This window comes from Schistocerca serialis, chromosome 8 (genome assembly GCF_023864345.2).
Source record: "Schistocerca serialis cubense isolate TAMUIC-IGC-003099 chromosome 8, iqSchSeri2.2, whole genome shotgun sequence".
Taxonomy (NCBI): Eukaryota; Metazoa; Arthropoda; class Insecta; order Orthoptera; family Acrididae; genus Schistocerca; species Schistocerca serialis.
Genome location: NC_064645.1, coordinates 496,891,477 through 496,909,123, shown reverse-complemented (window position 1 = coordinate 496,909,123; position 17,647 = coordinate 496,891,477). Strand labels below are relative to the sequence as shown.

General features: G+C 38.9%; 1 protein-coding gene across 8 annotated transcripts in view; it reads left to right on the top strand.

The window, feature by feature from the left end:
* Window positions 1-17,647, top strand: part of LOC126416736 (dystrobrevin beta) — a 604,481-nt gene that overhangs the window by 503,723 nt on the left and 83,111 nt on the right. For 5 of the 8 annotated variants that reach the window (XM_050084563.1, XM_050084565.1, XM_050084567.1 and 2 more), the window contains exons 6-12: window positions 1,833-1,918; window positions 9,294-9,445; window positions 9,531-9,639; window positions 13,721-13,887; window positions 13,976-14,103; window positions 15,783-15,881; window positions 15,956-16,076. In XM_050084563.1, the coding sequence (XP_049940520.1) occupies window positions 1,833-1,918; window positions 9,294-9,445; window positions 9,531-9,639; window positions 13,721-13,887; window positions 13,976-14,103; window positions 15,783-15,881; window positions 15,956-16,076 (862 nt within the window). The remainder of the gene's footprint in view (window positions 1-1,832; window positions 1,919-9,293; window positions 9,446-9,530; window positions 9,640-13,720; window positions 13,888-13,975; window positions 14,104-15,782; window positions 15,882-15,955; window positions 16,077-17,647) is intronic. The other 3 variants (XM_050084568.1, XM_050084566.1, XM_050084562.1) reach the window with 2 other exon arrangements.

The following is a 17,647-nucleotide window of genomic DNA, read 5'->3' as shown; positions in this document are numbered from 1 at the left end:
TTACGTGGATCTATTATTTTGCCTTTCTCATATACAGAAGTCACATGAACTTTTTTCCAGTCACTTGGAATTTTGCACTGGGTGAGACATTTGTGATAAATGCAATCCAAGTAAGAGGCCAATGCCACAGAGTAATCTCTGCAAAACCACATTTCAGTCCCTTCTGGACCAGGTGACTTCTTTATTTTCACCTGTTTCATTTGCTTCTCTATGTCACTGATGCCTATTACTACATCTTACATGTGGGAGTCTGTATGACAGTCAAGTGACGGTTTGTTTGTATGAGCCTCATATGTGAATGCTTTATTAAACACGAAATTTAAAACTTAACCTTTTCTTTTGCTGTCTTCTATTGTCATCCTAGACTGATCAACAAATGACTGGATAGCAGCCAGGGTGCTACTGAGATACTGTGTTCCTTGGAGTCCTTCAACACTCTCCTTAGTCCGCTACTATTTGTCATATACATAACATGCAACATGCAAGTCATATACATAACATGAAACATGCAAGTTCACTATGTTTGCTGATGATATTAGTATTGTGATAAGCAGCAAACATCCCACCAGTTTAGAGGGTTATGGTAACGGATTACTCTCAGAACTCTTAACCTTGTTCTTTATGAACTCACTGTCAGTAAACCTGAGCAAGGGAGCATCGTGTCCTCTAGACCATAAAAAGGTTGTCCTTGGCTACTTTTGCCTTAGGACAATTTCGTATGTTGGAGACATCAGTGTTACAAAGTCCACTTACCATGGGTTCTCACACTCTTGTTATGTGCTATGGAATTATCTTTCTGAAACAAAAGGTGTTCTGAATAATGTGTACAATTCCCCCAAAATCATCTTATGTTATTTTTTCTAAGAAATTTGTGATTTTTTTTTTTTTTTCCATGACTTCACAATGTACACTGGTGTGCAAAGCCTAAAGACAAAAGTAACTTTTACATAATGTGTCACTGCCAAGTAAAATAGGTCATTGAAACTTAAATCATACATAGAAAGAAATGTTTCTGAACAGTATAGAAGGTAACTGAAAGAAATACAGAATGAGACAAACAGTAATGACACCTTCATTCGAAGACAATAGTTACACTACAGTTCTTGCAGTTTATGATGGTCCCCTGGATATTACAAATGGCAGTATGTGGTTCTTAATAGGGTATGTGATCACAATGAATGGTAATGCATGCATTGTGCCTCCATGAAGGCCACAAGGTTGGTTAGGAGTTGTTGCGGTAGGTCATTTCATTCCTTTACCAGAGCAGTTGGCAACTGCTAGATGGTCCTTGGTGAATGTGGATGTGCTACAGTACATCTCCCCATTGCATCCCACATGTGCTCACTGGGATTTAAGTCAGGGGAACAGGCAGGCCAGGCAATTTGCCAAATATTCCAGGTGCTCCTGTAGCTGCACTGTTCGATGTAATCGTGCGTTGTCATCCATAAAAATGAAGTGAAGGCAGAACGCATCCATGAAAAAATGCGAATGGGGAAGGGTTACAGTGTCACAGTAACATTGACCAGTGAGTGTACCGTGTTCAAATATTTGGAGGTCAATACACCCATGAAACATTGTGCCTCCTCATAACCTAGCACCTAGACCACCAACTGCCAAAATGATCCTGTTTGACAATGCTGTATCTACCCTCATGTGGCAAGAGGTGGAAATGTATAATCTGTGTTTGAAATATTTATCTGATTTTCTTAAAAACTAGGAATAGTTTTCACCATGATTTTGGTAGGTAGTTTGCAATGCATTTATCCCCAGTAAGCAAATATTTAGCAAAAATGTGATTGCTGTTTAATCTAATCACTATGTTCTATTTTCAGTGAGAATGTTGGAAAGATAAGAGTCTTCTCAATAAAAGTGGCTCTTGCTACCATGTGTGCTGGTAAACTTATGGACAAATTGAGATGTAAGTTTCTCTACTTTCTCTCCTTTTTGTAATTTGTTACCCATGGTACATTCAAATGACTTACTTTTGTTCCTTGATCTCTAAAGAATCTGACTACAAGAGGCTAGGTCAAATAGCAATGAAGTTTTGCTAACACTATCTGTAACTTTAGTTTATTTTATGTATCTAGGTATGTATATGAGTATTTATATGTTTGGGATTTTGGCACCTTTGTATTTACAGATGCATATTAAATTAATGCAAAAATGCTTGTCCAGCAACAAAAAAAAGTGCCTTGATGGAAGAAATTCAGAAAGATTTTTCCAATAAATGGATTATGTGATTGTAGAATACATGCTCAACGAGTGACAGGAACAAGTGTACTTACAAGATGTTGCATATCACAATGTTTTAGAGCTTCAACACTAGAAATAAATGTGACATTTACTGGTCAAACAGTCCAAAGATACTGCCAGTTCATAGTGTCAGATGAGCACAGTATTTTGGCAATAAAACATGTTGCAGTCATTGCAACATGTTGCTGGGCGAACTGGCCCTTTGAAGGCATACAGCCAACATACATACCGTTCCCTCACAAGCTGTTCTGTACACAGGTTCATGGTCGAGGGTGGACATTGGCATCTGAGAAGGCGACTGAGTCAGTGTCTGCGACCAGCGACACCCGGCAGGCCCCCCTGGATGTGGTAATGGGGATGTAGCTACTCTGTCCACCCTGGTCCCCAGAATGTTGTGTTTGCTGAACGTGTTCTGAATTAGTCTCAATGGTAGTTCCCAATTATTGCTGAGATTACAGCCACAGTTCTGGTTGGTGAAATTGTTGCTGGTGCATATTTCAATGGCCTCTCTGACAACACTGTCCCGGTATTTGGAAGTTACTGCCAAAATCCTGATATGTTTGTATTCCATCATAGGATTCATTAGTCGAATATGCCACTGGTGTTCCCACCAGTGATCTTCAATGGTGTTCACTGTTTATCCAATAAGTGTCTTGCCACATTGGTGCAGAATCTGGTATACACCTATTTGCTGCAAACTGAGGTCATCTTTGACACTCCCCAATCATACATGTGGTTTCTTGGCTGGGTGAAAAACAGCTCTTACACAGTGCTTATTGAGCATGCACCCAATATTTGCTAATACCACATCTGTGTAAAAAGACAGGGGCAGCCTCTTTCTCCATGATTTTGTCCCTCTCCACATTGATCTCAATAGGTTGTATTATAGTAGAGAGGTGAGAGCATGCCTAATCTGCCATCGTGAGTAACTTTTTTTTTTCTGTGTGCTAGTGTTTTTAGTACACATTTCCTCTGTGCAGGGCAATAGCTAGGGATGTCAGGTTGAACATCAGGCAATCCAGAGACCAGCCCATGGGCCACTGACATTTGTGTAATTGAGGATAGTATTATTACAGTCACAATTTTTACTACGGTAATAAAATTAACTCCTCCTCCTCCTCCTCCTACTACTACTACTACTACTATTCTACTATTACTACTAATCACCTACTAATTCTGCCATCACACTAACAGACCTACACCAAACCAAATAAAAAATAATAGTAGTAAAAAGATATTGTTATAAATTTGTACCTTATTATTCATATTTTGTTGAGTCTCACTGCATTCAGAGGAGTCTCGTTTTTAAGAGCCATGCCGGAGAAATCTTCACATGTCATTTTTCAAATTCATATGAACACAAATCTTGGCTTTCACAAGTTTCTAAGATGACCAACTATTGATTTTATTTGCACACTTTTTTTTGTGAAGAAAGTGGTTATGTGACAGTAAGCAAGGAGACTATGGTGAATTTTACCATCTTTGTAAGGAATTGTGTTCTTGTGAAGTCCATTGCTTCAGCTATTTTAACATGTCTTGGAAACAATTTGAAATAATAGCAGTGAAAACAATCAATTTTTGAAAATAGAATGTGACAGGATACATTAAAAAACCTACTCACCAAGCAGTGGCAGGAGCAAACTTGTAAAAGGTTAAGAAAATTTGCCAGCTTTCAAAGCCAGTGACTGAGCAAGATGGTGCAGTGTTAGAACACTGGACTCGCATTTGGAAGGATGACAGTTGAAACCTGTGTTCGGCCATGCTGATTTAGGTTTCTATGATTTCCCTAAATTGCTTCAGGCACATGCCAAGATGATTCCTTTGAAAGGGCAAGGCTTATTTCCTTCTCCATCCTTCCCTAATCAGAGCTTGTGCTCTGTATCTAATTACCTTGTTTTCAACGGGAGCCAGTGGCTTTCCCTTCTGGCAGAAGGGTCGAAGAGAAAGGAAGAGGGATAAGTAACAGGACTGGCTAGGTTTAGGAAATGGGTAGAGTTTGAGAAAGTTGTCCTGAATCCCGTGTCAGGGGAGACTTGCCAGACAGACTGTGAAGGAAAGATTGACTATTGGGGACTGCATTGAATTAAATTTTGAAACCAAAAGCTTAAAGATGAAAGATGGGTAATTATCAAGACAGAGATTACTGACAAAACATCATGCAAAAGTTATTGAGAGGGGAGAGCTAAGTGCAGTTTATGTTGTAGAGGTGGGGGAGGGGTGGGGCAAGACACACCAGGAAATAAAGTATGTAGAAATCTCCAGAGAGCAGAGTCAAGTGAGCTTGTGAGCAGATCATTACAGAATAAGGGATTAAATTGTGTAGGTAGATGGTCAGCTTCTCAAGGTGTCACTGTCCATCAGCTGCACACGCCAGCCTTGACACAATTCTGCCTTAAATGTTTAATCGTGCAGCCGCCTGGCACTGGTGCAGGTGAGTTGAATCATAGTGATGTGGGCTGGCACCTCACTTCCTTTTATGGTAATGGCTGGTGAGATATCTGTGCAAGCGGAGTGGTAACACATGGGTTGACTGTGAGATGGTGCAACTCTGGTCTCTCTCTCTCCTGCTGTGTGGGATGCCATGTGGCACCCAGGAAAACACAGTCCATGTGCTCCAGAGCACTGTCAATTAGCATTCTCAGCATATTGAAAACTTACTGCCAACTGCCATAGGAGAGTAGGCCAAAAATGGCTATGGCACTGATGGCTCCAATGCAGGTGGATGCCCGTGGGTGTGAGGACAGCTGCTGAGGACACCAAGACTGGAGCTAGATATGTGGAAACATTCTGGGCGTAAGGCACGGGAACAGGAGCTGGCTGGTACAGCTGGTGCCAACATTTGCTGCTGGAGTTCGCAACCCCTGACACCTGACGTTCATGAATAGGACTGGAAAAACATGGAGGAAGGACGAAGTAGGTGATATTGAATTGAGTGTAGGAGGTGGGGACATAATCAAAGACGGTGCCCCCAAAGATGGAGAAGAAGGTGAGGACCCAGGCTCCTGGAGGGAGGAGGGCTCAGGACTTGGGTATGGGAGTGGCAGAGGCTGGTCCCCCAACTGCAGGTAGAGATGGTTTGGATGGCAGGCCAGCAACCTGTCCTCTATCTGCTGTGTGAAGATTCTCCAACCCCCAGAACCCAGTGCTCACAGTGACCAAAAGTGATAGCAATAGAGGTGCTGTAGGAGGGTGCGGGGCAGACAGCAGGAAGCTCGGTATCGTGTGAAGCTGCCACCCTAGTTCTATTTCAGCTGGGCTCTTCTCACCAATTGGCATGGATGTGTAAGAACTGAGAAAACATGTGAGAGTATCTTCTGCTGGGACATCTCTGATGTACTTCTTCAGCTGCATCTTGAAAGTCCATGTGAGGCATTCTTTCTTCTCATTTGACTGAGGTTGGAAAGGGGGCACCCTGATGTTGTGGAGCTACCATGTTGTGTCCCAATATCTTGCAAAATCTGTGACATAAGTTGCGGACATTGTCAATCACCAGGGTGTGTGGGGGGCCTTCAGTGGAGATGATCTGGATGAGGGCTCACACCAGTGATCCCGCAATGTAGAGCAGCAGTCTTCGATGTATGGAAATCAATAAATGCCCAAAAAGGAGTCCGCAAAATCTAAATGGATGTGCTGCCATGACTGAAGGCTCTGGCCACAGAGAATAACATTGCTGTAGGAGGAAGGGCCTCAATAGTCACAGTATGTTGTTTATTGGCAGGTTCTCCTAATAAGAAATGCCATGTCTCAGGTATCCGATAGAGGGCTGGAGGAAATGTGGCTCACACAGATTGCACTTGAGATGTACATCCTGCAATGTCTGAAACAGAAGCCAGTGGTTGCAGAGGTGGTTATTGGTGGTATCACCAATGACAACAGCGTCATCAAGGTAGTTGATGCAACAAGAAACATGTATGTTGCTCAGATAATGTTGTAAAGTTATCAGAGCACTTGCGACACCAAAAACCAGTTGGTTGTACCTCTAGAGACCGTATGGCATGTTGATAACAAGGACCTGTCATGACTCTTCATCTAGTGGCAGCTGTAAATATGCTTCCGACAAATCCAACTTAGAAAAATATTGTCCTCCCACCAGTTTTGTCATCAGTTCTTCTGGTCATTGAATGAGGTACATGTAATACACAGTCTGTGTTTAATTATCATGTTGAAACCACTCAGAGCCGGAGCATGGTGGTTGGTTTCTTGATAATCACTAACAGTATAGACTATTGACTGGACAATATGGGTTCATTGAGTCTAAAGCCATTAGCCTTTAAGAGCTGTCCCAGACTTGATCATGAAGCACCAACAGCATAGGCCTGGCATGAGAAAAAACAGGATTGTGCCATGGGTTTAAGAGTAACATGCACCAATAAAACTGTGACCTTGCCTAACCTGGCTGAGCGGTTCTAGGCGCTTAAGTCTGGAACTGCGCGACCACTACAGTCGCGGGTTCGAATCCTGCCTTGGGCATGGATGTGTGTGATGTCCTTAGGTTAGTTAGGTTTAAGTAGTTCTAAGTTCTAGGGGACTGATGACCTCAGATGTTAAGTCCCATAGTGCTCAGAGCCATTTGAACCATTTTGAGTCTTGCCTAACCCAGGTGAAAAAAGGACCGAATATACCTTGCACAGATCACCCAATTCTTGATAGGGCACGAGATCAGAAACCAGTAAATCAAATCATCAACTCTTGAGTCCAAATACCATAAAAGCATTCACGTCAAATAAATTTTTCATAAAAGTACTGTCCACCACTGGGAATGTCAATAAACCCACTACTACCTTGTATGTTGTCTCTGCCATGAACTGTCCAAGAATAGAAATTGTTGCCAGTTATAAATGACAAGGTAGCACAGAGTAGAAGACATAAGAGGGGAACCGAGGTGCAGATACGTGTTAAAATTAAGAAGAGATTTCATCATGCCCTTATTCACTTGTGATTGTGGGGTGTCACATTGATGAATAGTTTGTTAGAAACATTTGCAAGATTGTCACACGTGGAACTGACAATGTTAATGTACAAGGCTTGAGAGTTTGAAGATGCAACCAGAGCTAACAGAGTGTGGTACGCAACTATAATGTAGCCTTTCTTCCTACATTGATGACAAGAAGACCAACAGTGAAAGCAGGCCAACCAGTCATGGTAAACAAAACAAGTGGGGCAGGAATATGGGAGCTTGTGGAAACTCGTCTATTGGGGATGTGTTTGTTTGTGACAAGTTGACCAAATGTGCTGCACTGCCATGACTTCTGCCTCCAAAGTTCATACTGGAAAGAGAATCCATATTTTCTTCTAAGTTGACAGTCATCATGTCCATCCAGGAATCTAATTTATTACCCACCACATGAGAAATTTCAGATATTTATGCAACAGAAAGGACTTCTTCTGAGGTGGAGTCCACATATTGCAGTACCCATTGGCAGCCCTCTATTGGGAGCCAACCTAATGGTAGTGTCCTGAACCATAGTGTCAGTGTAAGATTCCGTAGTCTGATCAATAACAAAATGACACTTTCAACTTACAACTTGCAACTCTGCAGCCCAAGTCTGATTTTGCAGAAATAACATGAGTGTGCTGGAGACAGTATGATGTCAACAAATGGCCCATTTTGTCAGATGGGATGGACTCTGTGTCCTGAAAGGAGCTAACTTCCCTAACAAGCAGTACATTTGGGGAGAGATCTACAACTGAAAGAAGGCTTTAATGAAATTAGTTCCATTACCTTGATGGGTGTGAAGTGTTGTTGTAGACATTTCTTGTATGACTCTCACTTTTGCAGCTTCATCATAGGTGGAGAAAGGTGACTGGTTAGTCAGCAAGTGTTGATGTTGTGCTGACACACCAGTCAGTACTTTATCCAACATGGCCATGTGGGGCTGTTGCTGCATTTCCAAACACTTTTGGCTTTTCAGTTGCACTACAGTAAGTTCTGAATCACTAACTCAAAGAGGCACCTGTCAACCTCATCACTTCACTAAGAGACACATATCAATGGTCAACTGCACTCGTTGCCACTTGTGCAGTAACAACACACACAAGTAAGTATGTGCAGAATATTGAAATCACTTTAATGAGTACATAATTTAGAAGTTCCATATAAACTCAAAGTACAATGTCAGGTCGAGTCCAATTAGGTACTGAGAGTCCCGAGAATGGAGCCAAGTGAGCGTGTGAACAAAATATATTGGAATGAGGGTGACTGCACTCTGTCTTAGGATTATATCAAGGAGGTTTCTAGTCAGTTTTTTAAAGTGGCATTGTCTGTTGGCTGCACGTACCAACCTTGATGTGATGCTGCCTCCAGCGTTTGATTGTGCCCCTATGTAACGGTTAGACCCAAGTTGCCTGCCATCGGCATGGGCAAGTCTAATTTTAACAAGGTGAGCAGGCACCTTGCCTGTTGTAGTAATGCCCAATGAGGTGCCTGAGCAACTGGAGTGGTAATTAAGGGTTACCACAATTTGTGCTAAAATCCAAGCCATAGTAATGGTGATTGTGTTATAACATCTTGATGACTATCCAGTCCTCTTTCAGTTAGTTGTATGAAAAGTTTTGTAACCTTCAGTGTTTAGCTATGAACGCCTGTTTAATATAATGAACTGTTTCTATTTGTGTATATCTAAATTTCTGACATAATTTAATGTCACATCATTGGTCCACATCTTCTTTTCCATTACCTTCAGTGAAGGCATGTTTGCAATTATCAACACAACACATTGGGTGTCTACCAGACACTGAAGCAGGTGGTAGTCACACAACACATTAGGCTTTCAATGAGATTATTCTTTCATCACAACACACATAATTAGAATCAGTTTCCCCAAGTAAAGAACTCCTCTAAGGAGGCTCTACATATTTTGTTCCTGTTAATACACTGTTTTGTGATTGTTTCAGGTAACTGCTTAACTTAGTTTTTCTAATATAAAGGATCTTAAAGAACAATTATGGTTCATAAAATTTCTTACAACAAAATAATTTTTGTTTTAGCAGATACGTGACTTGATGTAAATTACTGTAATGTGATATTTTGCTTTTTGCAGATATATTCTCTCAAATATCAGACGGTAATGGCCACATGATAGTCTGGAGGTTTTCAGAATACTTGCAAGAGGTGCTGGCATTACCCGCTGCTGTATACGAGTCACCTTCATTCAGTTATTCAGATGGGCTAGCAAATTCCATCTTTCCTGGGGTACTGTAAGATTATTTTGATGCACTACAGAGTTTTCTTATACTTACAACTTGATGATGTGTGTTCAAATTTTCTTTGTTCATAGAGTGGCAAAGTGACTGTTAATGATTTCATGGACACAATGATGTCTGATCCTGGCCCTCCCTGCTTGGTTTGGCTGCCATTACTGCACAGGCTAGCAAGTGTGGAAACAGGTAATTCTTACAGAATCACATTGTGTTGTAGAAAGCTAGGGATGTTACGCCTGCAATTATAGGAAGTAAGTCCATGCGAGATAAGTTTGCCTCTTCCCTCTACACCTTTATAGTAGACCATATTGTAATATAAAGGTAACTAGGAGAATCAGCATAGTTTCTGGACCTGATAACTGTAAATGTATGAACCATAATTTAATACTTTTAAATACGAGTATTCCAGTTTCACCAAGTTACTTTTAAATCACAACTGTGTGGGTTTAAATTAGCAAGTACCAACATAAAATGTAAACATTATTTGAAGTGCAGTACATACACAACTGTAGTGGAATTACCAATGGTATCAGATGTGTGTGTTGTTTTTAACATTACTATCCAATTGTTAAGTGTAATAAAAATCATTATTTGACAAAAGTAAAAATCATAATTGTAATTTGTTGGTGATTAAATAGCAACAAGCCAATACTTATCACCAAGAGTCTAAAGTTCATTGAATAGACATCAGAAAGTAATTAATTTTAAAATATTTAACTTCATATGTTGAGTAAGTAAGTCCAGAGTTCATAAATACGTGACAACTTCTGCACGTTGCAAGAAGTCTGTTCCCATGATCCAATAAGCGTGAAGATAATTAATTAATTGAGCTCAAATTAGTTTTTTGACATCTCCATTGGAATCAATAGACATCGAAATGTATGCTATTACAATTTGGGAATCAAATTCTAGATAGGTAGTGCCTGTGCTGTTTGTTGCAATAAACAGAAATAAAAAAAAGTATACTTACCTTGAATCACATTGTTGTAGATGTTGGCTCTGGTTGTAGTTCTGTAAAAATTCAGGGTGTGATCTATATGGGGGGGATAAGTTCTTATGTGTTTAAAAACAAAATATTTTCCTGGTAATGATGGTTTGTTATAGTATATTGATTAAATCCATTCTGTCAGTAATGTAACTTTGTACAATTACATAAAAATGAGGCAGGAAGACTTGTAAACTTTTGAAACAAACTCCAAGATCCACTTTTTGTGTATTTTGCCATGAACAAATGCTAAATGTATCTTCAATATAAACATCTATACACATCACAGAATTTCAGTAAGTACATTTTACATAGTTACAGTGGAGATCAGTCCCTGACTTGGCTCCCCATGTATGGTATCCTCCACCACTTCATACTCTCTCTTGCCAACTCTCTCCAGTAATTGTAAAATAAACAAAGACATTACATTTTGACAGTACAGAGAGTTTACTAGATAGCATTGCAGTAAGACTGCTATAATCTTTATATAGGAAATGTTATTCAAAATAGAAACATTATTTAAGAAAAGGATGAGTATGTAATCTTAAATGCAATTTCTGTAATGGATTTTTAATAATTTGTGTAGTGCCAAAAGTAAGTTTAATTGCTGAGAACTGGCAAAGGAAACAAAACTGGCTTTTTGTTGCCACCACTTGTTGATTGTTCTTATTTCATTATGACATTTCATCTTGAGCTACTGAAAACTTGTTTTCTTTTCTGTTGATGATGGATCTCGAGCAAGAGATAGATAAGAATACTGTTTAGCACTTGTGAGGTTCTTAATCAGTTTATTATTGTAAATAAGCCTTTATGGGTTTGCCGCTGGATCACGGTGTGCAAATTCCACAATATTTCCTCAGAGCAACTGTCCAACATCTTCAGGTGGTTCAACCTCGGTGATGGCTAGGTACGACTGATGGTATCCACACGTCAACACTGCATTTCTACAACATGTGCGTGAAGAATGCGCAGGCACGGAAATCACACATGAGCAATGATTTGCAGTTAGATGGTGTCATAGTAAACTCCCTCTGCTGAAAATCGCAGAGCAGCTCTCCTGCGTGTGCACTGTATGCTGCGTTTGCCAACAGTGGGGTCAGATGTTACTCACCAATGGCTGTACTAGACCAATGCAGGATTCCAGGCTGTGCTCAGTTGAAATCCCGGGATGTAGCGCGCGTGTTCTAGAAACATGGCATCGATATGAGGATACCGTCAGTTGTACCTAGCCACCAGCAAGGTTGAAGAGTCACAGTTTATTATTGTCATCAGACCAGCCATTTTTCTTCTTTGCATCAAAGCCAATGACTTCCACTGCAGACCTTTTTTTTTTTTTTTAAGCAGTCCATTCCTGTTCAACGCGTGTTGTTTTAGCTGATATTTTGCTAAATCTGTCCAAAAGTGCATCTTACAGGAGATAATGAACAGTCTTATTTGCTGGCCATTAATATTGAATTTTCTCCTGGGAGGATTTGAGAAGTAGGATTGTGGTTTGGAATCTATGAGAATCCTCAGATGGCTAACTAGCAGTTGGTGATTAGTTTAGCAATCGTCAATGTTCTGAACTGTATTTGTGATCAGAACTTTGTCATTGAGATGCTAATGTTTTGTGTGTTGATGCATCCTTGTAGTCTTATGATGGTTACGTAAACAGATTTATGTATTGGTGTTAAAAATCTTGTGATCAACATTGAGAGAAATAAGCACAGTTCATTTGCATTGCAGTTTCAAATGCCTTGATTTATCCCCGAATATGATTCTCTTCCCACTCTTAGCACTGAAGTTGCCACATAACAAGACTTCAGCTTTAGTAGGAAACTTGATGATAACCTTGTCCAGTTGATGTTACAATTGATTATTATCACATTATGGAATAGACTATTAAACAAAACTAACTTGTCATTTTTCTGGAGTTTTTGAAACATTAATGTTATTGAAAGTTAGCTGTATTGCAACATTAAAAATAATGTATTTTTTAAGTTTGACGGCTTTTATGTCCCCATACAACATTAATTAATAAAGCATAAAATGTGAAATGTAGTTACAAGATGTTACAGTACCCATGACTGTGTATCATTTTATATGTTAAATGTGTGTACCATTTTCTATACTATGTGCTTCTCATTCTATTACTTTACATGTTCCATTAGTTTTTTCCACGCATGCAAGAATGTAGTAAAGTCGGTAAACTGTATGTACAAATGCCCTGTGAGCTCAAGAACAACATGTCCACTAATGATAGTTGAACTAGGAATATCTGAAGCAGCTCCAAGGGACACACATGGAAGATTGGACATATGGTCTCCTCTTGTAGAATTTCTGTCTATTTATATGGGAACTGGTTTGAAAATGTGAAATCTATAGCTTTGATGTCATATCTTCCATTTATGTCCATTGGCCTAGTTACAGTGGTTTTTGTTTCAGCAGTTGACCAGTAGACATTATTTTTGTTTCAATGTTCACTTTTTAATTATTGTTTTGAAAGAAAAAAATAACTGCATTCTAAAACACACATTTCATTGAATGAGATTATGTTGACTGATGACATTTTTCAGTAATCATTCTGAAAACTGATGACAAAACAGTGAATATTAAGAAGTGTTGTAATGTTGAACGAAGTGTGTCAAAGTTAAGGGAACTGAAGCATAAGTGTTCCACAACAAGAGCTCTTGTGTTTTCTTAGCATGATTGATTAATGGTGTGCAACTGGGTTTACAGTTTGAATGGAATCAAAAATAGATTGTACAACTCAAAACCATATCATTAATTCCATAATCACTTGATGCTTGCACTGCAGAATTAAACACATATGGGACCCTTACCAAATCTGTCTAGTCGAAACCCAGTTTTTAGGCTTTCAGATATTGCTTGGTATCAAAAGCATTCACTGACAAAGTACCTCTCAGTGTTACCCACAGGACTTTGTCAGCACTCCCGTTAATACCATAGAACTTCTTTGAGAAAACTGTACAATTCAAATGAAAGCTGTTCTGTTGAACGTTACATTCCACAGAGTTTCTAACACTTCATTTTCTATTAAAACATGACCTATAATGTGCAGCATGCTAATATATCACATAACAGATCAACTGCATGTTGGTCATGACTGTTGTGGATCATTTTCGTATGCAGATATGAATATGACCCTGTAGCTTTTAAAGACTGTAGTGATGTGCCAGACTCTTATTGATTCTCACCTGGGTTCTAGTTGTTGTCAATAGGAAATCTGAACAATTTAGTAATATCTGAGCTGTTTTAAATGAGAAACTGTTTGTCTTTCAGTTGTCCATCCCATGGCATGTGATGCATGTCAGAGAGAAGGATTTGCTGGGTTTCGGTATCGCTGTCAGAAATGTCACAGCTATCAGCTGTGCCAGGATTGTTTCTGGCGTGGAAGAGTATCTGGTCCTCATACCAATGACCATGAAGTGAAAGAGTACACAACTTACGTAAGATAAATATATACATGGTAGTTTTAGTAATTGTGTGTGATACACTTGTTTTGTTTAATAACTATATTTTCTTATGTTCTGTCAGAAGTCGCCTAGCAAGCAAATAGGACATTCCCTTCGTAAATCTTTCCGTTGTGTTCCTGAAAAGGGAAGACCAAACATCCCTCGTTTCCCAGAAGAACCAGAAAAGACGTTAAATTTGTCACATATAGTGTAAGTGAAGGCTGTTGCATCAGTGATTTTTAAACATTTATTAATTAGTGGTATATTTTTTGTTACAATTTCCTGTAAACTGCTCTCATGTTTTTAATAGTCATATTCATGGCTGTTAATGAATATTGGTAAAGCACTTGATCAAACCAAATTTTTGTTGCTGTATTATGTCCCTTACACAGTCACAAAGTTTATGTTGTAAGTGACTCATCAGTTAGAAGGTTATAGCCAACAAAATTATCCTTGAGGTTGTAATATATGTGAACGTGATTACAGATATTTAAAATTACACACTTCAGTTACTTGCAGCATTCTGTGAAGTATCTTATATTCATAAACCCACAGTTTTACTTTACCATGAGAACCACATACATTCACTACATTGGTCCAGAAATATTTCAGTGGTTTCAGCCTCTTTCATCAGACACCTAGTGCATTATTTGGTGAGAGCCAGTTGTGTTGATGATGGTGCCTCTGACCATTTTTGTGGAACTACTAGAACAGTAAGTCCCCATAAGAAACACAAGCTCTTCCTTAGACTACCCAGACATTTCAGTTGATGCTATTCAGGGGTTTCATGCATCATACAAGAAGTATGTGCCACGCAGCTACAGTCCTCGACATGACTGCAGCTGTGTAATTCGCCCCAAGGTAATGATATTCCAGACAAACAGTCAGATAATAATTCATTATATAGGAGCAGAGGGAATATTATTGCCTTGCTTTCTCTTAGATTGTAGAAGATGGTGTCAAGATGTAAATGTACTTCTTAGAGAATCGGTGATAATGGATGGAGGTTAATGTTACTGCTAAGGTGAAAAGTGCTGTACAGGGTGAACTCGATCTCTACCAACAAAATTTTGGAGTTCATTTAGAGATGCTTTCTTAGTAATATTATGTAATGGACTTGTGGTCTCTGGTGCCTCATTACAGTGTAATTGCATGTACTTTGATTTCTTACCTCCATTGACCTTGATATTCTGTGTAGCACTGAAAATATCTGCACAACAGTCAAAGTTAACAGTATGAATTGCGCATCATATTTGGAAACAAATGTGTTCTGTTCACTAATGGTACTTGCTGTAGACAACAGAAATACAGCAATGCTACTTTACTCTTCATCTTCTAGCTTGCATTCAGTAACTGCTCAGTTCTGTCTTGGGTTTGTTTAACTGGTGGTGTTAGTTGTTCATGAACAGTAATTTTTAACTGTATGGTTAGGTTTACTCATTAAAGTTGGCTATTATGTGCATTGTGTAAATGGAAGAACAGCACAACAAAACTATTCTGAACCGTTCCTGCCTCAACAGTAACCACATCACAGTACTTTTGCGTCTGTTTTACATTTTAGTGAAAGCATGTTACAGGGTTTTGCATTGTTGTGGAGGTATTTTCACAGAAGCAGAGGTAACTGGTTAATAAACTGAAGAAATTGTTCTTACATTATTACTCTGTAATGAGTCAGTGGAGGCCATGATTCTCTTATACCAAATTATTCAAAAAATATCCCTGAACAACCTCCAAATTTTGGTTCACTCTGTATTCTTAATGACCATCAGCTACAGATAAATTTGTAAGCTACTGTACATTCTTCATGGTGAAGTACTTTTTTTTATTAATTTATTGATTATGGATCTAAGATCATGCCCTCAACTAACAATACTATGTTCTTATTTTAGTCCTCCCTCTCCTCTGCCATCTCATAATGGGTTTCCTGAGAGTTCATTCACATCCCCTTTTGATGGTGGTTCAATGGACAGCCGTTCAACAGTCCGAAGGTAGGCCAGCAATACGTTCTCTCTAATCACACATGTGATACAGATGAAATTTCCTGAATTTGTGTTAATTTCAGTGCTTTCTGCACAAGCAGCCCCGGAAAATACACATCTAGTCTTGACTCCACTCGTCTTGATGATGAACATAGGCTCATCGCAAGGTACGCTGCAAGATTAGCTGCAGAAGCTAGAACAGTGGTGAGTTTTTTAAGTAGTTACAGCTGTATATAGGAGGAAATAAGTGCCAGCTTGCATAACTATATGTATACTAGCTATTAGGTAAGCAGGATATCAAATGATGGTCATATCACCATAGTTTTTGCTGGGTTTCAGCTTTTTAGCTATTAGATGACAATATCATAATACATAATTAACACCTTTATTGAGGAAAGGAATGGCCAACCCTTTGTTGCCACTGATGACATAATTCAGAAAGTAAACATCAGATTAGATTCCCCACCCCCGAAAAAAAAAAAATCACAAAATAAACACTGAAAAATTGTTCTCCCCCCCCCCTCCCCCTCCTCCAGTGATCAGGTCAGAACTGCTCTCTCTCTCTCTCTCTCTCTCTCTCTCTCTCTCTCTCTCTCTAGAATGAAGTAGCTCTTTTTCATGACTCACAACTCATCATACACTCACAATAATAAATATAAGGGAGGCATCTTACCTTTGTAATTCAGGTCACTATGCCTTTTATTTATCAGATTTGGCCCTGTTTTGAAAGAAGGTAGAAAGAAGAGCTACGCCTATGTTGTGTCATTAGCAGTTTTGAGGTTTAAAAATTTTACATTTCGTCTGCTGTAAAAAATTAAAAACGTTACTACACAATATTTTTAATCAAGTGGGAAAATTTGAAAAAACAAAACTGCTTATTGTTATGTTTGCATACATTTAGGTGGAAACAATATGTGGTGTAAGAGTTACAGCATAACTATAATTAATTTAAGTATCTGTAGTCATCATATGCAATAAATATGACAGTACATTTAACCAAGCAGGAAAAATTAATCTACATTATGTTTTAAAAATGGAAATTTGACTTATTTTACTTGAAGTGAGTTGGTTTCTTTTTGTAGTGTGTATTTGTTCTGCCTTTGAAAAGATAGGCTGAAAGTGCACTGAGGTTGCTGGGATGCACAATATTTTCGTAAACACTTGGTATAGCATGGATTACAGCAATTTTCTGGTTTCTCACCAGTTTAAAGGATCACTGTTTTTAGGCAAATGTGCCTCAGACAAATATTTGTCTAGTTCGATAATCATTGCATGTCCCAAGTCATGAATTCCTTGGAGCTGACTGATAGGTCATCAAACTCCTACTAGACTGAACAATTCTCATGCATTGCCATCTTAACTGGTTGAGAAATTAAGTGTGTTTGTTCTTCTGGAACAATGAGTGCTATCATTTTTGCAGTAACCTTTTCATAGCACTTTCAGAATTTAACATCTACAAATTTTATTTGAATGAAATCTGTCCCAACTAGAGTTCTGTTTCATTGGGACATATTTTTCAGTTTAAATCAATCTTCTTTTAAATTTTATTGCATTTCAGCAAGTTGTCTTAAGGCAGAGAGACTTCTCTTGAAAAACATAACTGTTGGTTTTACCTCGTCAGCAGCTTTCCATGTAGTCATCTGAATTGTGTGTTGCATAACAATGTTCAAAGAATGTGCAAAGCATGGGGTGTGTTGAAGTTTCAGGAGCACGGCAGATGATTTCATATTTGAAACACTTTCTCTTGATATGACAATGATTTTAAAATTGATATT